Raw genomic sequence first — 25,200 nt, 5'->3', positions numbered from 1 at the left:
CACATTTGGTCAACTTGTCTTAAGAATGAGCATCGCGTATCTTGGTTATGAGTGATACCAGCATGAGCGAAAACAAACACAGACAGCGACGGAGTATAAGAAAACCCTGATCATTAGAGTATCATAACATCATATCACCGCATTGCCCATTCTCTCTCTCTCCGACTCGCATCTCTCAGGTCAAACTTTCCCCGAAGACACTCACAAGCCCTGCGGCCTAAACTTCCACCTACTCGGCTCAAAGACAGCCTCAAATTCGACAGCCGAATACGTTCCAATAGCACAACTCAAATCATGAAACCCCTCCAAGCCTGTGACCGGCAAGTCCTGTTCCGCATCACCTTCCTCATGCAAATCCCACTGCTCCGTGATCCTCCCTTCCCTCGTGAAAAAGACATTCACATCCAGCCTTCCGCCGGTGTTAGTAAACGTCATGCCGATACCGTACGTCTCCCCCCTTCTGAACGGCCTCGTAAAATCCTTGCCTCCCCACCGATCGTTGACGTACTTGTGCCCGTCATCGCCATGCACGGCCAGCGACCCACGATGCCAGCCTGGCATGCGGAAGGCCGGATAGGGAAGGGCTGTGAAGCCTAGCGCTAGGGTGATTTCGTCGTCGTTGCCTCCTCCTCCTCCTCCACCGCCGCCCAGAAAGGGGTTATTAGATGCTGCCGCCGCCGAACGAGAAGGAATTGATACCTCGTAGTAAATAGACTTTGTCGTCCTCTGTGCGGCAACCGAAGGGATCAAGGGCGAGTCATACTTGACACAATACAATGGCGGGTAACTAATAATGCATGCATCACCCGCCGCCTTCTCCGTCTTGCCCTTCCACACGCCCGGGCTGACCCAGTCGAGCTTGCCGCGGAACTGCGGGGATGCCATGAGCCGGATGTTGTGCGTGCGGAGCGCGTCGAGCGCCACGGGGTCCAGGTCCATGGGTGCCGTCAGCGGATTTTGGACGCACCAGGCTTCGCCCGCATTGGCTTCTTCTTCCGTGGCGTTGGTGGTATGCGAGCGGTCGTAGCCGGTGAAGAAGGCCGGAGGAGGGGGGAAGAGAGCCGTGTCCGGCACGAAGGATTCCCAGTCGTGTTGCTTGTTGGCGGCGGCGGGCTGGAACTGGGAAGGTGGAGGGCCGGGAGGAGGCTGGGTGTAGTCATCGTTCATCGGCGGTCGGTGATGAGAGGGAGGAGGGCCAGGAGGAGGGGCGTAATCGTCATAATGGTGTTGACGTTGGGAGGGAGGAGGGCCAGGAGGAGGAGCAAAGTCATGGTTGCTTTGGTTCGGTCTGGCGTGGGAAGGGGGAGGACCAGCTGGCGGGGCAAAATCATCATTTGTAGAGGACTGGTTATGTCCCCAGCTCGGAGGAGGACCGGATGGAGGAGCGTAGTCGGTGCTGGAGTGTTGCTGGCTATGCCCAAAGTTTGGAGGTGGTCCCGAAGGAGGGGCATAGTCATTCTGACTGCTGCCGCCATGAGCTGGCTGTTGCTGTTGCTGTTGCTGTTGCTGCTGCCATTGAGGCTGCTGCTGATAGTGGGACTGCGCCGGTGAAGGCATGTTGACTTTTCCTGAAGCCTGTGGTGACTGTTGATGCTGTGCTGGTCGAGGACCGGGCGTATCGTCGGTCTTGTCTTTGCTCCCGAAACACATGGTAAAGTGCGTGATGGATGACTGGGCTAACTCCCGTCTCTTGTGATGTAGGTAAAGTAGTCGAGGTTGCCGATTGGGTGGGATGTCTTACACACCACTAAAATTTGAGTACGCAGCAGGTGCGGGCGAAGTGGAAGTGCTCCGATCTTTAACCCGTTCAGGGGGGTTCAATTGGCTGCTCTTTTGTATTGACATGTTTGTAGTACGAATCTGGCCAGTTGGTCATTGTCTAATGCTGGTCCATTTCCGTCCGATCGGACTATCGGACGCTTTGGTGACAAGCAAGCACTCTTGCAACATAAGTATGCACGCATCCAAATTATACCCGACTACATCATGGTGATACTTGCTTAAGTCAGTAGGTGCCAGTTGGAACCAGTCGAGTCTCTTAGCATACCGAATTCCAAGTGACGATGAGAAAAGAAGGAGAAGTCCCGTTACCTGGTACAGTCGGCCGCTGTACCCCGCAGAATATGCCCTGAACTGGCAGGGTGTCATGGTTCTCCACCCCCAAATAACCCACTAGGCGCAGGGGCAGCGTCTGCAGTAGTCTAAGCCCCCTGGCACCCCATGACGTCGTCGTTCGGGTACGGATCGGGGAAAGTGGAGGCCTCCGCCGGAAAATAGGGAAAAATCCACCGCAAACGCCGGAGCACTACCGGCCGATGTCCGACTTGGAAACTCCGAGATTTGGGGCCATCCGGACGTTGAACTGGACGTCGTACTCCGCAAGCCCACGCTGTCGTTCACATAGTGTCATTTATGCTCCATGTATGCCTGGCACTCATGTTCCATCCTCAACAACGGTTCTCGTCTGCTCTGCTTACTTTCAGCCTGAGGCTCTCCTAAAAGCCATCAAAATCTGGAAGGGGCGAGAAATTGGTAAATGCCCGAAAAACTCCCATAGAATCATACATAGAGCGAGATACATCACCCCTGCCACAGCCACTCCTATGCCAATCCCTCACCAAGACCCCCCCACACCTCCAGCTGCCGTCGCCGCTGTTGCCGCCGGCACAAGCATAACACTAAACGTCGGTGCTCCGCTCCCCATGCCCTGGATATGCTGCAAATACGCCTCCATCTCCATGTCGTCGCTAACCGGTAACGGCAACTCTCCGCCTTTTCCATCCTTGACGATTCCCTCGATTGCCAGGCACACCACGCCCGGATAGTTGGCCACTGCGGTGCTGCGTAGTTCCTGGACGGAGCGGCCCGATAGGGTGGCGATCCAAATGCGCGAGACCACGCCTTGGAGAGGCGAGGATGCGTGAAGGCGGAAGTAGATGGCCATGGAGGACGAGGTGGTGGAGGTTGACGAGGTAGTTGCCACTGGCTGTGAGACTTGGACTGGGGGGACGGAGGCGGTTTGCTGGAAGTGCTGCTGTCGGGCTCTTGCTTGCCGCTGGATGGCTTCCTGCTGGATGCGTTGTTGCTGTTGCTGTTGCTGTTGCTGTCGCTGCTGCTGCTGTTGTTGCTGTGTATACATGGCGAGGGGTGGCGGTTGGGTCTGAGACTGGGTTAAGCCATGGTTCGAAGGGGCATAACTTTGCTGCATATGGTTACGGTTGGTTGTGTAATTCTGCGTAGCTTGGGAATGGGTTTGGGGCCGACTTTGAGTTTGAGCAAGATTCGGAGTGTGTGAAGAGGACTGGGCAGTAATTGTATTGGCACCGACGTTGGCGCCAGCACTGCCCCTTCCACTGGCAACATGAGTGTTGGCAGAATAACTCCCAAACGAAGTGTCGGCTTCAATTGACTGTTGCAGCAGATAATCCGGATCCAAGTTGCCGTTGTCCGCATCTTGGGCATCCTGATCCGCTTCGCTCTCCTCCGAGCTTGACGATTCCGGTGGCGCGAGCCGCACAGCTGTATGCGGCACCGTTGCCGTGGCCGTTGCCGTTGCCGTTGATGGCCCCACCGTATTATTCTTCGGGGGTCGGCCACGGCCCCGTTTGGGTTGAGCGGCCTTCGCGGCCTTCTCAGCAGCCTTCTCGGCTCTCTTCGCAGCCGCCTCAAGTTGAGCGGGCGTCGGGACCGGCTTCGGTTTTGGAGGAGCACGCTTTCTAGGAACCTTGGGAGGCGGTGGGTTCAAAGCATCCTTCTCCAACTTTGCTTGATCGCCTCTGTATCTTCTCATTCCGTCACGGGCCAGCAGCTCGATAGCCCTCTTCCTCTCTTTGGCGTTAGGCCAGTGCTCACAGCCTGGAGGAAAGAGTTCCTGCAATAGTTCCGTGGTGTCGAACCATTTCTGTACCATTTCATTCCACTTGTCGATACCTTCGACATGCTTGAACCCAAACTTCTCCTGACCCAGTAGCAGGTAAAGCGTGCCGCGAATGTATCTACCCTGCTCCGGATTCAGCCCGAGGAGGTTGCGGGCCTGTGCTAGTGTCATGTGTGACTGCATCGTCCTGATCCGCTTGGTCACGTCGCAGCAGATAACATCGATCGCGATCTTCTTCTGCTCCATGTTGGCTTGATCCCACATGATGGCGCGGAGATGCATGCTATCGCGGATCATCTGCTCCTTCATGGCTTCCCACTTCTCGGGCCCGGCAATTGTCTTCTTGATTACGTTGTTCTCCCTGCAAATCTTTTCAAAGTTCTCCCGCAGCGTCTTGTAGGCCGCAGCGTCGAGCTGCAGGATGACCTTGGCTTCGTCTAGGGTTGTCTCGGATGGAAAGCGAGGAGGCAGACCACTCGGGTCTGGAGGCAGGCCTGCCCACCCCTTGGTTCTCCGTCGTCGCTTCTTGAGAGCCCAACGTTCTGCCGACTCTTGCTCGAGCACCCGGCGCCTCTCTTCTCTGCGAGCACGTTGTTCGGGGGTCAGTTCGTCATCTGGGCCAAGTGGCAAACTTGCAGATGCTGATTTCTGGTGTTGCTGTTGCTGATGTTGGCGTTGGCCATGTGTGTTAGACGACCCTTGTCCATTGTCTTCGGCGGCGTTTTCCTCCTCCTCATCATCATCTTCTTCGTCCTCCTCGCTACTTACCTCTTCGCTGTCATTGTCGCTATCATCAGCGGAATCACTGTCACCGTCACTGCCATTGTTGTCGTCATCATCTGTTCCGTTAGCCGGTTGCCCAGGCGGCCTGATGATGCCTTTTCGTAAGTCTTGGATAGTCTTCAAGCGCAATTTCCAATTGTACTTTTGACGGATCCTGTTGAGCGTGCGATCGTTTATGTCGTAGCCTTCCTCATTGAGGACGCGCACCATCTCGGTTGCTTTGAGGTTCTGTTCCCATAGTTCCTTGACTCTGGCAATCAACTCGGTGTTGCTGTAGGCTTTATTGACCCTGATGGGCCAGCCCCATTCCCTGAACTTGTACCAATAGGTACGCCGGCTGGAAATAAAGCGTCATGGTCAGTAAGCCAAGCAAGGTAAACTACGTGGAAAGTTTGGTGTTGAGGAACAGGCTGTCCAAAGCTGCAGTTTTGCTGCGCGAGCTGTATACACCGCCCAAGACTCCCATTCGTTGTACTGTGTACGGCGAGGGAGATGGACGAAGAGTGTTGTTCACGTACCTGGGGGTAAATCCATGGTTTTCTGCCATATACCGGGCAACTTGGGCAAAGCTTCGCCTTTCGTCAACGTAGAGACGATGGCATATGTCTTTATAGGGATCCCAGTCGTAAGTCATGGTGCGAAATTCCCTTTACAGTCGTGGTTGTGGACGCGGAGTTGGCGACGATTTGCTACGGCGGTCGAGGGTCCGACAATTGTGAAATTGAGTGCGCGGGTCGATCCACGCGAAGCCACGAAAGGTTCCATCTCTCGCTCCCCACCCCTTCCAAAACTGATCCACCAAAACAAAGGCAGACGGGACCGCTCGTAACGCTTCCTTAGCAACGATCAATCATACAGCGAAGCGTGGAATCAAAAGAAGAACTACCTCTATGGTAATAGGGCATTCGATTGCAGTTGAACTTGTGTATTTAGCCCTTGATTTCGTTGTTTTATCTTGTTATGAATATGGTAGTGGTTTTGGTGGATCGGCATTTTTACGGGGGACAAGCATGATCTTTGCAGGGGAGCGCCGCGTTCTGCTGCAGCTGCAGTGAGGCCGGCACCGACTGAACGACTGACTGAACTGTTGCCGTACCGTATTACTGTAGTGTCAAGGTAACACACTCTAGCTGCGCACTGTTAATAACTACGGCCGGGTTGCCCCTTTCAACGTTCTCGCTGTTCACTAGGAGCCGGGCATCAAAGATAAGAGGTAACCACATTGATACTAGTGAATATCAGATGTCAACATTACATTAGACTGGTTCATATGCAGCACAATTCGCTCCCAGGTCAATTCGTGATTCCATTATCGCATGATATTCTACCGCTTGGTGTCCAGCAGCCATCATTAACATCGGGCCAGTCCCATTTCGTCAGAGCCGTACCCGTACCGGTAATCGTTCCCCAAACTGCTGCCACAGACCAGAATCCAACCAACCGTGCCAGCCCAGTAACTGATGCACATTGAAGCAGCAAGTACATAAACAGCTCAGCTACATCCCGTGATCCGGTGTGCTGGCATGTAGAAAGAAAAGGTATAAAATGTCCTCCCTCATAGCTTCCGCATATTCCTTATGAATCAACCATATCCTTCGTCCTCTGTGACATTGACCGTCCCTGTGGCGTCTCTCTAAGCACTCTGGCCCGGCTCGGTCGGGTTAGGGGAGTAAAATGACACCAAGGCTATGATGACGTATGTCGCACACAACAGCGCTCCCTCCAAGTAGTTACTCCTGCCATCCAACACCAAGAAATTGACGATAAAAGCTGAGACGAACAGACAGACCGTCTCGAACAGCGTGAAGTAGAGCGTCATGTCTTTGTCCATGCACCAACCAATAATGACGACAAGCGGCGTGATGAAGAGGGCGATTTGGATAGAACTACCCACAGCGACGCCGATCGCCAGATCCATCTTATTCTTCATGGCAACGGTAATAGCCGTGACATGTTCAGCGGCGTTGCCGACGATGGGAAGGATAATCAAGCCAATGAAGAGCTCTGGAACCTTGGCAGTCTCGACCAGGTCGTGAATCGAGTCAACCATGAACTCGGCGCAGACGGCTACCAAGACGGTAGATACGAGCAAGAGGATGATAGCGCTGACGCGGGACAAGTCGTCGGGATGATCGCCGTCTTTATCGGGGATAGCGCCGTCAACAACAGCGGACATTGGAATCTGCGAAGGCATCAAGGCACCCTGAGGACGGTACAGTGATTGGCTGAGGCGGTCCGGCAGCGAGTTCGTCCTGCGAATGCCGTAACGGACGCGCGGAACAGGGCCGGAAGAGGCCGGTGGAGAGTTGACGGAATCAGGGCCAGTGACAAACACAGCCGGCGCCAAGTTCCTGGCAACAGGACGAAGGGACATGCCGCGAAGACCGGGGAAAGGGCGGCGGCCAGCTGACGTCTCAGCCTGAGCGTTATCGGCAGAGCTAGCAGGTTCCACGGCAAAGTCGACACAACGGGGCTCGCCAGGCGATAACAGTGTTGGCGCAACATCCGGCTGAATCTCGGCGTTTTCATCGATGGTTTGTCCATTCATGCACTCCTGAGATCCGTTGTGGTGATGCTTCTTGTGCTTGTGCTTGCGATGCTTCTTCATGTGTCGCTTATACCGGTGCCGCCTGCGGTGATGCTTCTCGTCTTCAACAGCCTCCTCGTTTCCTTCAGTTGTAGGACTACGCAAATTAACGGCCAGTGCGGGTCGCGATGACGATGCCTCTTGTGTGGCTTCATCGTAGCCAGGGACAGCATCACTGGTGCCGAACGAAGGGGTCCTTTCTTGACCTGCAACGACGCTCTCGCTCGTAAGGTTGGAAATGATGCTTGACTTTCTCCTGCGGTGACCACCACGCATTACACGTTTCATTCTCTTGGAGACTGTCTCGCGGGAATAGTCCGAGTCCGACGAGTCCGAATCTGTCGAAGAGTCGCTGCCAGAGCTTGAGGAATCGAGCCAGCCGGCGGCGGGTCCCGGAGTAGACTCCTCATCAATAATATGCTGAGGGGTGGATTCGTAAAGGTAAGAGTGAGACAAGAGCTGAAAGAGAAGATAGATGACGTATACGAGCAGAAGAATCTGTGAGAAGTCAGCGTTGGAAGTTTGCCGTCGGAAATAAGTCAAAGCTTACAACACTGGTGCCGCGGCTGATCTTCAAAGTCTTCTTGTCGGCGTCATTCACGTCCGTAAAAGAATAATGAAAGGCAGTCTGTAAGAGCGTCAGCAGGTCATAATCAAATAAGATGGCACGAGGATGAGCATACAGGCAGGACGAGGCTAATAACACTCAAACTGAGAAGACAAGCACTCATTTGGGTGACGGTGCTGTTGTAAATCTGCACAAGTTGAGTCAATGACAAGGCTCCATTAAGGGTTCACATTTCAAGCAGGTGATTGAACGAACCTGTTCACGGAAACGAAGACCGCCAAGCAAGAACGACATGCCCAGGATGAGGAGCAGGTTGGCCAAGATTGAGCCAAGGAGCGAAGCCTGTACGATGCTGAGCTCGTCCTGAAACCGTTGTTAGCAACATTAACCCCGTGGTGTGCGATTAGAACTCGGAAAGCTTACTTTGACGAGGGCGATGCTGTAAACGTTGAACGAAACGGACTTTGTAAGCACATGGACAAATTTGGACAGGGAATGGCGCACCTGGACTGGCAGGGCAGAAAACGTACATGCTATCGAAGATAGGTGTGTTAGCACAGCAGTCCCAAAAAGTTAGGGGACTTTTTTTTTTTTCTTCTTCATTTTTGGGCTTACAAAATGATCAGCTCTACAGCGTTGCCGAACGTGACATTCAACAAGGCGCCGAGCGAGTCTCCAAGCTTACGGGCCACGCTTTCGGTGGCATAACTGAGGAGGCCGGCAAGAGGAACGATGGCAAGGGCATTCATGGCGAAGATGAGACCGGGCGAAGAGCCTGGTAGCTGGCTGACAACAATGCCAACAGGGACAAAGACCAACATCAAGTTCACGAGCTTGTTGTGAAACAAGACCTGCTTGAGGACCTTCCCAAATCTAACTGCGACGTTCGGCTTCTGCTTCTGCTCTTGTTCCTGAGCGGCAGCAGAGACGGTAGTTTCTAACTCAGGCCCCTGCCCCGCAGCTTGGTGTGATGCAGCCGTCGGGGATTTGGCGCCATTACTGCTATCCTCCTTGTGATGGCCGCCGGTTGATGAAGAGTCTGTGGAGGTCTGGGGCTGTTCGTGCGCGGAGGGCACATTCCCGCCGCGGCTGCTGTCGTTGAGCGTGGCATTCTGGCCGACTGTGGGAGTGGTGTCGGTTGTGGTAGTGGTGGTGATGGGAGGAGAATTGCTTATGGGAAGCAAGCTGACGGGGCCTGGAGCTCCATGCGTCTTGGGGTTTACCCAGGAGCGAATGCGATTTGTGTACGAGGAATTATTCAAAGGTTCCTTCATCGAAATGGACCGGTCAACTCGTTCGAGGGAGGGCGTGTACTTGTTCAACCGCACTGCTCTGCAACCGACGGAAAAGAAAGATAACTGAAGGCTCGAAAATGCAGATGCGGGGGGGATGTTGTAAGTCCGAAACGAAGTTGTTGATGCCAAGTGGCTTGGGGATTATCACTACTAGGTTGGTTGCTTGGGCCGGGAAGTCGGACAGATGTAGAGACAACGTTGGGCAGGTAGCAGATAGGCACCGGGGTTTATAAGGCCGTGCCAAGAAAGGGAAGAGGTGAACAACTTAAGGTGGGACGTGGGTGGAAGGGGCAAAGACCGGGGGATCGACAACAGGCTTGGCGTTGACTGTCGTTGCCTGGTGGGGCCAACTGGCTGGGTATAGGTACCTAGTGCCCTGGGAGGCCGCTGCGAGACGGGAGGCTGGCTCGCTTCACCAATCGGCACGCTAGGCCGAATTCGTCACTTCAAATAGGTGTGAAAGGGTTCAAGCGTGCCACCCGCTGACCTCATCCCGGACTCCAATGCGGCGGAGTTTGTTGATAGGTATTCTCCGCGGCGGTGAGGGCTGAATGGAAACAGGGCTTGCCGTGAGTCGCTCCTGGGTGGTATCCAATGTCACCCAACCTAGTTTATACTTTGGGGCACGTGAGCGTTCCCTTAAGCCTTCTATCTACTTTCCGTCTTTTCTAGATTCACGATTCAGATCCAGATGCGTTGAGTGGTTGCCGTAACGTGGCGTATGGCTGGATAAGTGTATCGCTTGTTATGATGTGGAAGAGGTCCCTTGAATTTATTTTACACTACACTACTGAGGTGTAGTGGACAAGAGGAACACATGGAAGAAGTGGGAACACGCAATGACCCATCGATTGGGACGACCAAGCTTCCCCCGGTTTTCCTTTTTCAGCAGTCATTTGACCGGTCGCATTGATCATTCAATGTTGTTATAGCACCACCAATGAAGCTCACAGGTCCGCAACACAATGCTCATATCGGACGGTGAGCAGATTAGCTATGGTTCTGGTATCCAATAGTCGCAATCCGCAAACTCGTGCGATCAGCAGAAAGATGGACGAGATGGAACCTTCCAAATTCTTTGGCAATGCCGCTGACGAGGTGATGCATATCTATGTGTATACAAGTAAAGCGGCGGTCAATGCGACAGCTGCACAAGCCAAATGTGGCAGTTTGGCTGGGTCCAAGCAAGAAGTCGGCAAAGCAACATTTGCAGGGTGGCTGCCATGGCTGCTTCGCATAAATGGCACGCTTTAGCTTACCTTCACCTTTAGGTAGTGCAAGGCCCATTTACTACCTATGTACACCTTCCTGCCATTGCAGCACGTAACCCAGCCTCCGACCCCCTAGTGTGAAACCAGACGCTGATACTGAGACCAAGGTAACTTTTTGATGGCAAGGAAGATACTACTGTGATTGACGGCCTGGTTCGATGAAGAGGAATGGCGGAGCTAAGTGCACCTTTCATTGATAACGACACCACCCACTGCAGCGCGAGGCATCGCTTCATGTGGTTGCAAAGCCCATGCGCTGCAGGTACCTAGCTGCGGTCGCCGGTGCAGCTTACGTCCGTTCCCCTTGACAAAGACCTCAGCCATCCGTTGTCGTGGTGCAATACCCAAGTCGTAACAAAGGCCTTACAGTAGGTAGTCTTCATGGCCGAATAACCCGAGCGACTCACCAAAAACGCAGAATTCAAGCTAGCTTCATTGTGGTCGTATGACAGGCGTCGTCCGTCAAGCCTAACCCGTGCGTCAAGTCTCGCAAGATGTATCATCGTCAAAGAATCATAGTAACTTTTTGTTTGTTTGGCATCAGCTCTATGTCGTGAAAAATCTAGTAAAACCAACACGCTTCGTGGCTTCACAACACAAATCGCACATCTTCCGATTCCCCCACCGATGATTAAGTCATTTAAGGAAGCAACCTCTTGGGCGTCCTGGGGTAGTACGCCGCAAGGTGGACACTAGGCAGGTTAAGGAACCACGCAACCACGCGGTCAAGACCGATGCCACCACCACCGTGGGCAGGCACACCGGCTTGTCTGAACACGTCGACGTAGTCCTTAATTCCGGCGCTCTTGGGGTCAACACCCTTCTGGATGATGCGGGCCTCGAGCTCCTCGGGGTCATTGATACGCTGACCACCCGACAAGATCTCCTGGCCGCGGAGGAAGAAGTCGAAGGCGTTGGTGACTTTGGGGTTGGCATCGTCGAGCTTGGCGTAAAAGGGTCTCGCACCCTCGGGAAACTTGTCGAGCACGTAGAAGTCCGTGTTGAACTTCTTGCGGACAATGGCGCCAAGGGCCTTCTCCTGAGGGGTGCTCATGTCTTCATCGTCGGTCACGTTACGGAACTCCTCGGGACCCTCCTCGCGCAGAAGCTTCTGACCCCTAGAATTCAGCCGCGTCAGCTATCACGGTGATGGCGATTTTCAGGGGCAGGTGGGGTTTGCTAGGGAAATACATACTCAGCAAAGGTCAACCTGACCTCCTTGCCAGGCTCGGGGAGAAGGAACTCCTCCGCGGGATAAACGGAGCGAACGAGCTCGATCTCGGCCGCGCAGCGTTCTTTAATGCCGCGGAAGATGTGAAGCAAGACGCCCTCGAGCATGAGGAGAACCTCTCTGTAGTCTTTCTTGGTCTCCATTTCCAAATCGAGACCAGTGAACTAGGAGGACACATGTCAGCCCCAAAACTGCCCTTACATTTCCAACATCCTTCGCCTAGCTTACCTCAGTCATGTGTCTTGGGGTGTTGGAGTTCTCGGCTCTGAATACGGGACCAATGCTGAATACGCGCTTCCTGCCGCCAGCAATCTCAAACTGCTTGTAGAACTGAGGAGACTGGGCGAGGAAAGCCTCCTTGTCGAAGTAGGGCATGCGGAAAACGTTGGCACCACCCTCAGAGGCAGCACCGATCAAGCAGGGAGGCTCAAACTCCTTGAAGCCGTGGCTCTTGAGGTAGGACCTGAACAAATCCTTGACTTCCATACGGATATCGGCAATAGCCTGCTGAACAGGGGCGCGCTTGTGCATGATAATGTTGTCGAGATGGGTGAGCATGGTGGCGGCGGGGATGGAGGACTCGGCGGCGATGGAAAGCTTATCGACACCATCCTCGGCAGCCTTCTCCGGGGCGGGCTCCTCGTCGCTGAAGTTGGTGATGGGACGGTTGGCGGCAGCCAGAGTCATGCCGAGCATCTGGGGGGCAGCGGCGAGAACGAAGATCTTGCGGATGTGCAGCTCGTAGTTGGAAACCTTGCAGCTCTTGACGGGCTCGAGGGGCTTCTGGACGGTACCCTCGACGACGACGAAACTCTCGGGGTTGATACCGGCCGCGAACTTGACCATGGGCTTGCTCACAGGCGTGCCTTCGTTGCTGGCGACCAAAACACCCTGGATGGTCCACGCGCCCTCTTCGCGCAGCTCGACGAATGCCATCTTGGCGCTGTAACAGTGTAAGAAGCCGGTCAGCCCATCTTGCTGCGTTGGTGGCTGTAGAACAGACAACAGGTCCGGAGAAGCAAACCTACCCTTGGATTCTGGCATTTTGGACCCAGGCCCTAACAATGACAGCCTTGCCGACGTGCTCCTCGCCAATGTTCTTCAAGTTGACATCCTCGACATCAGCCGACAGCTCGAATTGTCCCTTCCTCTCCTTGACGACACCATAGTTGTCCTTGGCGAGATCCTCGGTCGGTCCGGTGGTTTTGCCGGCAGCCTTAGCAGCGGCCTCACGCTCAGCAGCGCGGCGAGCCTTCTCGGCCTCCTTCTTGGCCTTGGCCTCAGCCTTCTTTTGCGCCTTCTTGGATGGACCCTCGCCCTCGCCCTCAGCGCCTTCGGCAGCGGGGGCGGCAGCGGGAGCAGCGGCGGGAGGCTGCTGTTCGGCGGGGGGTGCGGGAGTGGTAGCAGCGCTGTCGGCCATGTTGCTTTGTTGAATTCGATACTAGCGTGGTGTAGTAAAGTGAATTGGGCGCGGAGACCTGATAGTGGAATTCGCGGACGCGGAAAGGTGAATTTTGGCGGGGCAGTTCCAAGCTTCCGTCGGAAGGGAATCCAATGCCCGGCGGCGGGGTACGGTGACCCTGATAAGGACCGGACTCAGCAGGTGGCCTGACAGTTGTGAGTCAACAATTGGCAGTGGCGAACGGCTGCCAGTACGTACCATTTCGCGATTTTGTTTACCTTGGAGGTCAGGTAGGTCTAGCCATTGGATTCAGGGGCTGTGAACGGTCTGGTCTAGCCATCAAGGTCTCCCCATTCATGGTATCGTGTTTGGACTTTGGACCAGGCACGCCAGGGCTCACAGGCCGTGCACGCTCAGTGGTCCGTCAATCAGTGCGTTGCAGGTTGGGTATGTACAAACTCCGTTCCACTTTGCAGTAGAGGTACATCATTCAACTCCAAGAGCCTCACTTCCACGACTTCATCGCCACAGTATAGTGTTTACCTACAATGGTCATACCACTCAATCGCCACCTTGTGCACATGGGTCCCCGCCGTCGGCAGCATGCCATCGCTCAACTTCGCCCGCCACGAGCAACATAAGAGAATGCCCACTCGATGCACACCCTTATCGACATCTCCTCCTTGTGAATCATCAGACACCAGTTCCTCGACATCAAACCTATCTTCTACTCCGCGTGCTCATGAAGATGTGAAGATGACAAGTTAAATACGGCAAAAGTGTAAACAGGCTTCGCTAAAAGAAATCATAACCATATGATCCGTGACATCTCAACAGGTACATAGAGGTTGATACTGTTCGCAGAGGAAAGGATATCGTACGCCCCTTCATGCATGCCAAACTAGGTGATAGATAATCAATGACAAAACCACTCACTACCATACATATCCCCCGCTTGCCCTATAAGCTGGAAAAAGAAAGTCTCTGGAACCTTTAACACCAAAACAACTCCAGCTAAACAATAGTAGAGGGCATCCCACATTCGATTGTAACTCCCTTTGCCAACAAGGAGTAGAGAGATACGAAGACAGACAGAAGAATGCAGAAGAAAAAAAAATAACAAAAAACAACTTATTACAAAAGTGGCACAAAAGATGTCTTCTTGTTTCGCAGCCCCGTCCTAGCCCCCGTTATGGCAACCTGCCCATGGAGGGAACATCCGTCTTTCTCCCCGCCACACACACTCGGTCTCCCTTCTTTAGCCGTCGCAATGAGTAGATATAAGCAACATTCGTAGCTATGGGTATATCCGCATCCGAGGTTGCCACTGATTTCTGATACAACAGTGAGATGACTCGATATAGACCTATCGCTCAGCCGCCAATTGAGATCAGGGAAATGGCTTTTAAGATCTGTTCGTTGCTCGATCTCGAATGATTACAAAGGCATATTGACGAACTCCCGTTCGCAAGTAAGCTGCGTGACCCAAAACCCAGCCGTCGAGATAGCCGACCGTCAGGTCCCGCGCAAGCCACCACAGGGCCGCCGAAAATAAAAACGAAGCGAATGTCCAGCCCTATTTCATTGATCGGCTGCGAGCGAAAAGCTCATATATCGATGGTATATCCGTTTCGCCATCACTTCAGTTATTTTCACCACCCCGAGCCTTGCCGCGTCTCCTGAAGAAGTCCATAACCTTTCTTGCAGGACCGCTGCTGCCGGAGTGATCGTGAGGTCGCGCAAAGCCATCTCCTTCATAGTCCACAAAACGTTTGTTCTTTTGCAGAACACCTCGATTCGCCCGGTTGTTACCCTTGCGGGCATCGTATAATCCGTCCTGCTGTATCATGGCCTGCAGTTGAGGAGTCGACCCAGGTGCCTGAGGCATGCTGTTGACAGACGGGTCCGATCCAGCGTTAGGCATGGTCCCGGGCATGAAGCCTTGGCTAGCGGATGGTCGTCCGTATTGGTATTGAGTGTTGACCGCTGGTGAGCCCTGTTGCGAGTCCTGAAGCTGAGTGTACATCCCGTCAACAGTGGTCGCGCTCACATTTTGTTCCCGGCCCAGAAATTGGTCAACGGATGAGGGCTCCTGGATGGGCAGGTCCTGTTGTGAATCGAGAGCTGGAGGCTCATCCTCTTTGTTGTAGCCGAAGGCCCTTGATAGCGAAGGGGGGATGAAAGAGAACCGCTTATTAGACTTCTCCTGAGAGCCATTGGAACCAGTGATACTGCCTCCAGAAGACTTCTTCCCCATTCCCATCGAGAAGGACCGGCGAGATCGCTTAGAATCCAAGGACGGCCGAGAGCCATTCTCACCGCCTGGCATAGAGTTGTTCATGCTAACAGGGGGATACCTCTTGGTCTTCTCTCCAGCCTGTTGAAGCTCCTGCTGTCGCTTGGATTTCCTACCTCCAAACAACGAGCCGCTCCGGCCAAAGAGCTTGCCGCCGATTTCGCCCATAGTGCTGGACCTTTTGTGGCCCTTGACAGCGCCATCTTCCCGTACCTTGTCAAACCTAGAGCCCGTGCTGATGCTGGGCCTGCCATATTCGGCGCTTTCGCTCGGTTGCTGCTCGGCGGGGGTGGTTGTAGGTACGCCAAAGTGACTGCTGCCGGATCCTTTGGAAGGCTGCTGGATTCTGCCGTGTACGTTAGCGTCAGCGACTTCAGGTGGTGCTGGTTGGGCGTACGAAGGTCTTCCTGACTGCATGGACCCGCCAGTAGTAGGCCTTTGGGTTGGTGCACCTGCTGCCCCTGACAGATACTGGTTGTCGGCGGTGGGACGGCCGTCACGGCTCGGCCTAGGAGGAGCCACTGCGTTACCCGTAGTGGGAGCATTTCCACCATTCTGCTGAGAACTTGGCGGTCTTCTCAAGGAAACCGGGGGTTTGTTGTTGTAGGCGTCTTTGGGGGCGGAGGGGCCCTGGGAGAGCTGCTTATCCTTGGCCGATGTGGTTGGGCGACTGTCTGAGGATTCCACTGGTGCCTGACTCTCGTTACGGTTTCTGTTGGCGTTACTGGAGGGCTGCTGTTGTCCCGCAATATCACCTCTTTGAGTTGTGGTATTCGGAGCAACATATTCGACCTGTACTGTCCGACGCTTGTTATCGCGCTGCTGTTTAGCGTAAGCAGCCTCTGCCTCGGGGTCCACAGTGCCTTGCTTGCTAACCAAGCCACCGATGGCCGGCGAGGCGGTTGACTTCTTCGGCGCCTCGCGTACCGAAGCGCTACGAGCAAGGTGAGGAGGCTCTCCCTCGTCCTCGGCAGGTACTGTCGTGTTTTGGATCTCGCTAGGTGTGGTAGTGGAGGACGTGATGAACTCGACAACGTGCGAATATTCGCTCAACCAGCTGTGACGGGCTACCTCAAAGAGATCCGCTCGCTTTCGCGGATTAGGTACCAATATCCTCCGCAATAAATCCCTAGCATGTGGCGTGACATATTCGGGAAACGTGAGAGGCGTGTTGACGATGTACTTGTATAACAAGTTGATGTTATCGCCTTCGGGATTCGCCGGATCGTCGTCGAAAGGGAGATAGCCAGCAAGCATGGCGTACTGAACTAACGTCAGCTATGGTTCAGGCGGCAGGACGGGGGGCTAACTCACCAGGATGACGCCGCAGCTCCAGACGTCTACTTTCCTTCCGGTGTAGAGGGAGTCACTAACTACCAATTCTGGAGCTGCGTAGCATGGACTGCCACAGCTAGTCTGCATAAGATCTCCTTTTCGCCAGCCAGCGTCATTGACCTTATCGAGGCCCATGCGCTTGACAAACTCGCGATCCGAAAGGTTGAGCTCTTCCTCCTCGGAAAGCTCCTGATTGGGATCGAAGGTATTGGCAAACCCAAAATCTGTGATGATGATGTTGCGGTTTCGATCTAGAAGCAAATTCTCCAGCTTCAGATCACGATGCACGATACCCTTCTTATGCAGATACCCTACGCCAGACACGAGCTGGGCAAATAATCGCCGGGCGGCATTGTCCTTCAAATACCGGTGATTGAGGATGTAGTCAAACAGCTCGCCTCCCGATGCATACTCGAGCACAATACCATAATGCCTGTCAGACTCCTCCATCTTATGTAACCGAACAATGTTTGGATGGGTCAGTTGCTTCAGAATCGCAACCTCCCGCATAATCTTTGCCATGCGAGATGGGTTGTTGCCTACTGTGTCCTTTTTGATGAGTTTGATGGCGACCTGGTCATGGGTAAATCAGTAAACAGCATATTTATGGGCGGCAAGACATTATTCGTCCTACGTACCTGGACGCCGCCTTCCTGCTTCCACCCAAGCTTGACCTTGCCGAATTCACCCTCTCCAATCGTATTGCCGAGAATATAGTCGCCAAATTTGGTGTGCTTTTCTCGCTTGGAATGATCGTGTCGGCTTCTATGACCACGCCGACTTTCCTCTCCGTGGTCGCCTCCAGGAGCCGCCACAGCCTGCGACGCGGTCTCTTGACGGTGGTGGTGGTTGTAGTTACTCGCCTGCTGTGCCTGTGCCTGTGCCTGCGCTTGTGCCTGCGCTTGTGCTTGCGCATGAGCTTGTGCTTGTGCTTGAGCCAATCGCTCCCGCTCCCGCTCTACATCTATTTCGGGTTGTTGTATTAGTATGTTGTTGAGGATCTCGCTCGCTTCTCTGGACGACTGCTGTCTCGAGCTGGTGGCATTGGGCTGAGAGCGGACGGGTAGTGATGTTGGCGTGGGATTCCCTCGCGAACTGGTCGTTCTTTGATGCGCATCCTGTGTCATTTGATGTTGTCGACGGCTCCGAGCGGCAGCCTCGTCTACGACGGCTGGGTCCATGGTGCCATTCGTATTAGATTGTCGAGATGCAGCGGCCCGGTCGGCCGCCTGTTGGGCGCGTCGAGAGCTGGTGTTTGGGTCATGGCGAGACGATGTTCGAGGAGGTACGGCGGTAGGCATATTATTTCGCCTTCTGTCCGAAGACGACGGTGGTTGGTCCGAAGCAATGGAGGTCACGGGAGCCGGGATGGACTGGGCAAAGGCGGTGCGGGCGCTCATGTGAGGCTCGAAGCCGGTCGGTTGGTCGTAGGCGCTAGGTCTTCGGGAGTGTTGTTGCGATGATGTGTGCGGCGATGATTGTCCGGCGTTGTGCTGGTTTGCATAGTAGCCGGAGCCGGGGCCTTCTCGCGTTGTCGGGCCGGGGTGGAACGACGAATATTGGCGATTGGACGGCGACGTGGTAGCGGATACTGATATGGACTGGTTTGGCGTCGTTTGGAAAGCAGTAGACATTTTCCGCCCTCTGATGCGCAGAGGAGAGAGAGAGACGGGGGGTGAAAATGGCCGCCGGTGAAGACAGCGAGGTGCGAAGCGAAGCGGCGGACCGACTAGTTCTAGGTAGAGGAGACACTGGGCAAATGTTTTGATGTTGTGTGGGCAAGGAGCTGGCTCTCGGCTGCTACTCTGGCCCAACGCAGGTGGGCAACGCTGCGATGGATTGCCCAGTCCCAGTTGGGTCTCCCGGGGGGGGGGTCTGCTTGTTCTGGGCTTGCTCAACTTGGTCCGGTACCTCTACTAAGTAGCAAGCCCGAGAAGCCAGAGCTGGGGATGACGGTGGGAAGGAAGAATGAAAGCGACAGGAGAGATTAAAGAAAAAAAAAAAAGAAAAAAAAAAGGCGACGATGGTGCTTGACACGTCCGGGACGGGCTACCACTTTGGAACACAGTACGACCAAATAAAAAAAAGAAGTTTTTTCGAGCCGAATGCCTCAGGCTGTTTGCGTACAGACGGGAGCCAACCGTAGAACTAAGCAACCGCTTACTAGGTAGCCGACCTCACTAGCGGTAGTAATGCAGTACCTTTATTGTAGCTGTTTTCACCAACAGGCTAGACCAAATCTTACCTGTACGTATGGCCGGCGGTCACTACTAAGGTATCTTGGTCCTTGAGTTTCGCAGTTCCTTTCTGAGGGGTATTGCAAACCGGTGTTGAGGTTTGAGTGCCTCCTGTCGTCGGATGTCAAAGTGGTGCAAATGCAATGTCGGCAACGCGTGGTAGTGGAAGATAACCCAGCAGTCAGGGCCCGGGGAGTCCTTGTTTGCTTTGGGCTCTTCTCAGTCACAGAACAAGCGGTCCGATGGAGTTGGGCGAATCCGAGTCGGCTCTTGAGAGACTGCGACGGGCGGATCCGAGGGTGTTCCTGACACTTTGCTGTACGATGACCGTCCTTCCCGCTCTGTCGAGGCCGGCATGCAACCGGAAGGGAAAATGTTCGATCGTGTGGTGTAGCAAAGGAGTCGCGTTTTTGACTTTAGTTTGAATCGTAAGGCAAGAAAAACTAGATGAGGAAGTGCAAGCTGCCGTCATCAATTCGGCGCACCATTCCCGCAGTGCACTCAGGCGGACAGCCGAGGGCATTTGCTGTTAAACTAGGTTGTTACCAGGGGCACTATCGGGTACATGTGCCCACCGACGCGCCAGGCGTCGAGAAAGGTACAGTAGGTACCTTCTCCACTGCTTTTACACTACACAGCCGTACCTACCTAGGTAACGGGATGACACCCAATCTTACAGCAATCAATAAAACACGACCTCATGTCATCCATCACAGTTGTAGCGTATATCTCGGCCCTTTCTCATCAATGGCAAGTGTACTGGCGGGCAACAGTTCCGTTTCCACGCCCAACTAGACCGATGAATAAGGGCGCAAGACTCGGCGGTTGATCTCGTTTTTCCCTTATGTTACCTTTAGGGTCCTGCAGCTCAATGCTTGTCTGTGCAGCACCTTGGGATGACCCACTAATGCTACCTTCGCATGGTCGACAGCATGGTGAAGGTTTCAATACAGCAGCCCTTGACATGGAATCGTTCATTCCAAAGGAATCCATCTCATGAATCTGGCGAGTTTCAGTCTGTGACCACCTACTTTGGGACAGACAAAGGCCTTGTCAGCTTCCAGAATGGATTTGTTTGGGCCATGCACCGGCCGCGCATTGCCGTCATCTCGATTCCAGTCCGTAAAACCCACTCGCTCACCCACTTCATCCACTTACCACATCAACTCCAACCGACCTTGAAAAAGACGGACCAAATGCAAGAAATCTTCGTACCCCCCGCTGCTCAACACAGCCCGGTCCTCAACCCTGGACGTCGACTTGGGCTTAAGCAGAATAGGAGATGACTCTCTCTCACCAGCTCCGCTCTTTCTAATTTCAACGGTCTCCAGACAAACCACGCTATGTACCACCGACCTTCGAAATCTGAGCCAATGATCTACGCATTTCCTGGCCGGCCCTGCCGTATCCGAATGCTCTCCACGGCTTCACCACACTACTACAAGTCAACTTTTGAAGTCGAGTAACTCCGTCACTGTCGACCTTCGTTTGGCTGTGGTTTGGCGGCTTTGGGTACCAGCAAGGTAGCCGGAAGCAAGCCCTCGCGCTTGTCCGGTTCGGGATAGACTTTTACGCATCGCTCATCAGGGAAGCGCAAGGGTTAGGTTCGCAGCTTGCAGCGAGTGCTTGCATAAATGTGCAGCGAACACACATCTGTTCAAAACCGGCGTCGAGGTTAATCGGCTCACAAACAGCCTACATTCGCAATTTTAATCACTCAAACATATCAAAAGTCCATCTGGCGAGGGGGAGTTGATTGGCAACCAGAACCCCGAGACTGCGACAAAAGGGGCTGCTCTCGTTAAAACGCCTTCTGCGCCTCTCGCCGCGAGGTATGGCCGTGTTGACCATGTTTACCGCCAGATTAAAATCCCGTACGCAGGAATCCCCTTTCCATCCCGTTCCATAGGAGAATCAGGGAGCATTGGAAAGCATTGACCTCCCGGACCATACTGATCGCCAATCGATCCATATTCCAGGGATCTTGGTCTTCCATGGAACCGGCCAAACTTCTTTGTCTAGGTCAACATTGGAAAAATGCGAACGCCCAGCATGGTCCGCATCCTTGCAAGGGGAATGGTGTGGCTGCCGCCCTTTTCACTCATGAAACATCTGTAATGACGTTGTATGACAGCAGGAGAACAACCAGGCCTGGGTTTTACCCATATGGACAGATATCAGACCGGATGCCAAAAGGAAACTTGTGCCAAAAAAAGGGAGGTATCGATCGTTCACGGGCCAATTGATTCACCGTCGCATGGCGTCTATTTTTCAGATGTCACCACGGTTTACCGGGTCCAAGTGAACGTCAGATCGTTTCACCACTGCATTGCCCTATTTGATCCTTCCAGCGACGATTTGTAGATTGCGACTCCAGCCGAACCTTCTTTGTCTGGCGCCCAACCAGCCGGGGAATTCTTTCGCTGACACGCATACTGCAGAGGTATGTATGTATGATGTATACGATCTCGAGAGATCTCAATGAAGCCAAAAATGGGGCAAGTGGCCGCAGCCAACCAACACCCAACCGGCTGCCGACCCCGGATTTACACACGACTCGTACATCAACATCAATATTCCACCGTAAACCTGCGAACACCTGAACCCCCCCCAAAAGTTTGGAGTTCAGGGCGGAGAAAGACCAAAGGGCTACTACTGAGAAAGAAAATGTACCTACAGAACAAAACAAGACACGACGACGCTACTGTAAGGGGCAGAGTGAGTGCTTGCAGGTCAAGTGTGACAACCCTCCATGTCCAATTTAAGATCTGGGAATACCACATTACGTATGTAATGGACATGTGAGTGGTTCGTACCCAGCTAGGTACTTACATATTTACATACATAGGTAAGTCGGACTTGGAGAACGGTCAAGTCAGGAATTAATTTTAGTATGTGCTGAACAACAACATGCATGAACAGATAGGTACCCTGACGGACTTTATTTTTACGCATGGCGGCTCTTCAAACTCCAGGAGGTCTCCTGCGACAGATGACGGATCCACTGCAAAGCTTGAGCTAGTAGCACCCTGAAAATTTCCAAAATGTAAGAAAGAGTAGAACGGTGGCGTCTATACTACAATTCTTCTACAAGCATCTTTCATCATAACATGTTATACTAGTAGATAGATTGCAGCTCTATGTTGCGTTGTGGCTAGTTTGAAATCGACCTGGAAGCGTCGAGGCGGCGATGTTCAGGGCAGTCATACTTAGTTGCGCCTTGTCCAAATACTGCACCATCTACCATAAACAGCCAATAACGGGTTGGTCACCTTGGCGGAGTGGTTAACGCGATGCCTTGCAGGTGACGTTTCCTTTTTTTTTTTTTTTCCCCTTCCTCCTTCTCAACCTGGACATCAACTTTGAAGAATTGTTTATGTCAGTGTGTGTTCAGATTCGCAGTTCATTCAGCTTTTATCGGTCGGCCTGGTCTCATTCGCTCAGTTCGTTACCGACTGCCGTGTACTTCGTTGCATGGTCCTTGCCTTGCGTTAGGTAGTACTGTTAACCCTGCACATAACGATCAAGTCCGTTACCGAGGTCTTGATCGTAATACCCAGATTATCGTTACTCTCAGACAGGCTAGTTTGGGCTTTTGGACCAATAATAAGACTGGTGACAGCTCAAAGGACCCACTCTGGGTCGTCATGAGCTGTAACGGCCTGTTACTGGACGTCTCAGAACTGAACTGAACCCCCTAAGTATAACGATTTTGGTGCGGCTCGCCTTTGAAATCTGATCGAAATCGTAATGCGAAGGTTGATCGTTACTCCCATACTAATCTGCACCGTTACCGTGTTCTTGAGCGTTATAGTCAGATTATCGTTATATAGCTGATCGTTATGTGCAGGGTTAACAGTACAAGTTTCTTTCAAACTCTCACCCACCCATTTGGACCGCGCGCCGAGCGACTGCGCCACGTGTGGCGGCGGAGCGGTCCATCAGAGGCTGACAGATGCGGACCACATCTGTCATATATACTAGAGACTACGTTTGGCCGGTACGTACAATACGATACTGCTGGTTTTCTGATCAGTTTGGTTATTCGATCATGAGATGGATAAGGAACTCTTGGAGGGTTTATTGGTCTTTTCAGAAGGAACTATCCTCCGTTCAAAGTAAATAATATAGTAGAAGTAAAATAGTAAGGGCTCATAACGCTACAGAAGTCTCTAATAGGTGTCCTGTTGTGTTTCTCTCCGTCTCCTCCAAAGCCTTCAATATCAGGAGATAGGTATTACTCTGACAGCGTCTACCCGATAGAGAGCCAAACGCTTTCCAATATTCAGTAAAGCTATAGATGTCTGGTACCAGATTAACGAGCGAACCAGAGCTGGATCTATGTAAACTCTGCTTTCAGCTGCTTCTTCCGTTTGCAGTGTTGATTACCCAATTTACACGACAGTAACCAACATGAATTCTTTCATAGCCTAACAAAGATCATGCCAGCAATCGCTCTCACAAAATGACATATACAGAGGCCACGCTGATGGTCTAGTTTCGTCTACTGGGTTGTCCAATTGAGTATGATTCCTCATTTTTGAGTGCATCGCAAAATGTGATCAACCTCACGGACAATCACCTCACACTATTTTCACAGCTTGATAGTAAAATTGTACTCATCCAACCCAACCGCCACCGCCGTCAAAGCACCCATGTATGCGACCAATATCCCTACCGTCGCCACCCGGCCGACATCAAGCGTTGGCACCGTCATATTGACCAGTCCCGTGAACAGGTTTGCTAGCAAGAAGATGGCTAACCCATTCCGGTTATACGCCCTCAGCACCTTGCTCGTTGCCATGTCATATAGCTCCTTTTCGGTCTTGACATCTTGAGCGCTGTAGAAGGAAGGGAAAAGCAGCGCATCCACAAGGTAAAAGGCGAGAAGCAGGACGGCGTTGGAGGCGGCCACCCAGAGCATGTACGGCAGGTTGGCCATGCGGCGGGACACGGACAGGCCAAAGCCGTACTTGTAGTCGGTCGCGAAGAAGTAGAGAGCTATCCAGACGAGGGACCAACCGGTCATATTGAGCAGGAGAGACCTACGTTGAACGGTGCCGCTAGTCTTGTTGTTGCTGCCGCTGATGCTGCGGCTCAAGCTCCGCGGAAGAACGAGCATACCAGTGTCTTGGCCGGCAAGAAAGATGGCTAGATAACCAAAGAAGCTGAAGACGCCTTCCCTGTTCATAGACAAGAGATCATTTCGCGGTCCGGTCAGGATGTAGGCCTTTAGCGAAGTGGTCTCCAAAAGCACCTGATACACCACGCCCAACAGGAGGGCCAGGCCAGCGTACGAGGGAAGAACCTTGAGCGCGGACTGGAACAACGCGACGAAAGGCGGTAGGAAGCCCAGGGTAAAGAAGAAGTTCCAGTGCACGCCGTACTCTGTCACATGCTCAGCGTAGTCCAGCCCCTTGACGCTCAGCAGGCGGATGAAGCCCAGCATGAGGAGCGGCAGAGAGTGGCGCAGCGATGTCTTGAGGCGGGTGCTCAGGGGTGCGGCCTTGCCCTCGGCGCGCTCCTTGAGGACCGGCCGTGAAGCGACAACGCCGGCCGAAAATACGAAGGAGCCCACGCCCATGTCCATCAGCGAAGTGCCCCATGTCTCGACCTTGGCGAAGCGGCGGGGGAACAGACGAAAGTCAACGGCAAGGATGCAGATACAGGTGACGATAAGCATGTTGCCGCGGTAGTTGGTCAGGAAGGGCTTGGTGGAGAGGACCCCAAGCGGTTGCTCCGAGGAGCTCTTCTTGGACTGGGCATTGGGAGGAAGCTGGGGCTTCTTCTTTCGGGTATGAGCGGGAACGAGATAGACAAAGGCGGCGACTGTGAGGAGAAGCAGGTTAAGGAGCAGGGGCGCCGAGGAGTATAGCGTCACTGAGAGCAGGAGAGCGCCGACGTTGAGGAGAAAGTCGATGGCATAGCCTAGTGGTGTGTAGGGCCTGAAAAAGGATTGTCGAGCTTGGAGGACGGACCAGACGAGCGAAACGACCTAGGAGAAAGACAGCGGTTAGCTCCGGTCATTCGACTTGTGACATGATTCCTACGGACAGCAGCATCCTATTCCGATCCTCCCGGGGGGGGTGTTGTTTCATACAGGTGCTACGGCGCAGACTTGTGCGATTTCCGAGACGGATCCTCCTGACAGGTTTGAGACAAAGTCCTCTTTGAGCTGCTTATAGCTCTGGGTTGTTGTCGAGTCGATGGCCATGGAGGGCGAGGGTCGAGCAGCCGTTCGACGTGCTAAACAAGGCGCCAACGTTCGAGAATGACGGGACTTGATGGGCGGCCGTGGGAGATGGGAAGGGTGAAGCT

The 25,200-nt window shown here is 53.4% G+C and overlaps 6 protein-coding genes across 6 annotated transcripts; all 6 read right to left on the bottom strand.

The window, feature by feature from the left end:
- Window positions 1-97: 97 nt before the first annotated feature.
- On the bottom strand, window positions 98-1,845 carry NEUTE1DRAFT_71437 (uncharacterized protein; the record flags this gene model as incomplete). Its single annotated transcript, XM_009857483.1, has 2 exons — window positions 98-1,636; window positions 1,742-1,845. The coding sequence occupies 2 exons, from the start codon at window positions 1,843-1,845 to the stop codon at window positions 202-204; spliced, it is 1,539 nt and encodes a 512-aa protein (XP_009855785.1).
- Window positions 1,846-2,426: 581 nt separating this feature from the next.
- NEUTE1DRAFT_90130 (uncharacterized protein) lies at window positions 2,427-5,294 on the bottom strand (the record flags this gene model as incomplete). Its single annotated transcript, XM_009857482.1, has 2 exons — window positions 2,427-4,997; window positions 5,179-5,294. 2 exons carry the CDS (start codon window positions 5,292-5,294, stop codon window positions 2,615-2,617), a joined length of 2,499 nt encoding a protein of 832 aa, XP_009855784.1.
- A 637-nt stretch (window positions 5,295-5,931) lies between these two features.
- Window positions 5,932-9,155, bottom strand: NEUTE1DRAFT_71433 (uncharacterized protein; the record flags this gene model as incomplete). The annotated part of the gene is made up of 6 exons (XM_009857481.1): window positions 5,932-7,706; window positions 7,798-7,875; window positions 7,952-8,002; window positions 8,071-8,178; window positions 8,239-8,257; window positions 8,431-9,155. The coding sequence occupies 6 exons, from the start codon at window positions 9,087-9,089 to the stop codon at window positions 6,294-6,296; spliced, it is 2,328 nt and encodes a 775-aa protein (XP_009855783.1).
- A 1,731-nt stretch (window positions 9,156-10,886) lies between these two features.
- NEUTE1DRAFT_90126 (uncharacterized protein) lies at window positions 10,887-13,140 on the bottom strand (the record flags this gene model as incomplete). The annotated part of the gene is made up of 4 exons (XM_009857480.1): window positions 10,887-11,499; window positions 11,577-11,776; window positions 11,841-12,555; window positions 12,641-13,140. The coding sequence occupies 4 exons, from the start codon at window positions 13,030-13,032 to the stop codon at window positions 11,022-11,024; spliced, it is 1,785 nt and encodes a 594-aa protein (XP_009855782.1).
- A 1,516-nt stretch (window positions 13,141-14,656) lies between these two features.
- Window positions 14,657-18,279, bottom strand: NEUTE1DRAFT_19404 (uncharacterized protein; the record flags this gene model as incomplete). The annotated part of the gene is made up of 3 exons (XM_009856615.2): window positions 14,657-16,573; window positions 16,625-17,218; window positions 17,284-18,279. The coding sequence occupies 3 exons, from the start codon at window positions 18,277-18,279 to the stop codon at window positions 14,657-14,659; spliced, it is 3,507 nt and encodes a 1,168-aa protein (XP_009854917.1).
- Window positions 18,280-23,215: 4,936 nt separating this feature from the next.
- NEUTE1DRAFT_125678 (uncharacterized protein) lies at window positions 23,216-25,096 on the bottom strand (the record flags this gene model as incomplete). Its single annotated transcript, XM_009857479.1, has 2 exons — window positions 23,216-24,877; window positions 24,983-25,096. The coding sequence occupies 2 exons, from the start codon at window positions 25,094-25,096 to the stop codon at window positions 23,477-23,479; spliced, it is 1,515 nt and encodes a 504-aa protein (XP_009855781.1).
- Between the last annotated feature and the right edge of the window lie 104 nt (window positions 25,097-25,200).

The sequence above is a fragment of the Neurospora tetrasperma genome, assembly GCF_000213175.1.
Source record: "Neurospora tetrasperma FGSC 2508 unplaced genomic scaffold NEUTE1scaffold_81, whole genome shotgun sequence".
NCBI classification, from domain to species: domain Eukaryota; kingdom Fungi; phylum Ascomycota; class Sordariomycetes; order Sordariales; family Sordariaceae; genus Neurospora; species Neurospora tetrasperma.
The sequence above is the reverse complement of the archived record's forward strand: the minus strand, read 5'-3'. Positions and strand labels throughout refer to the sequence as shown.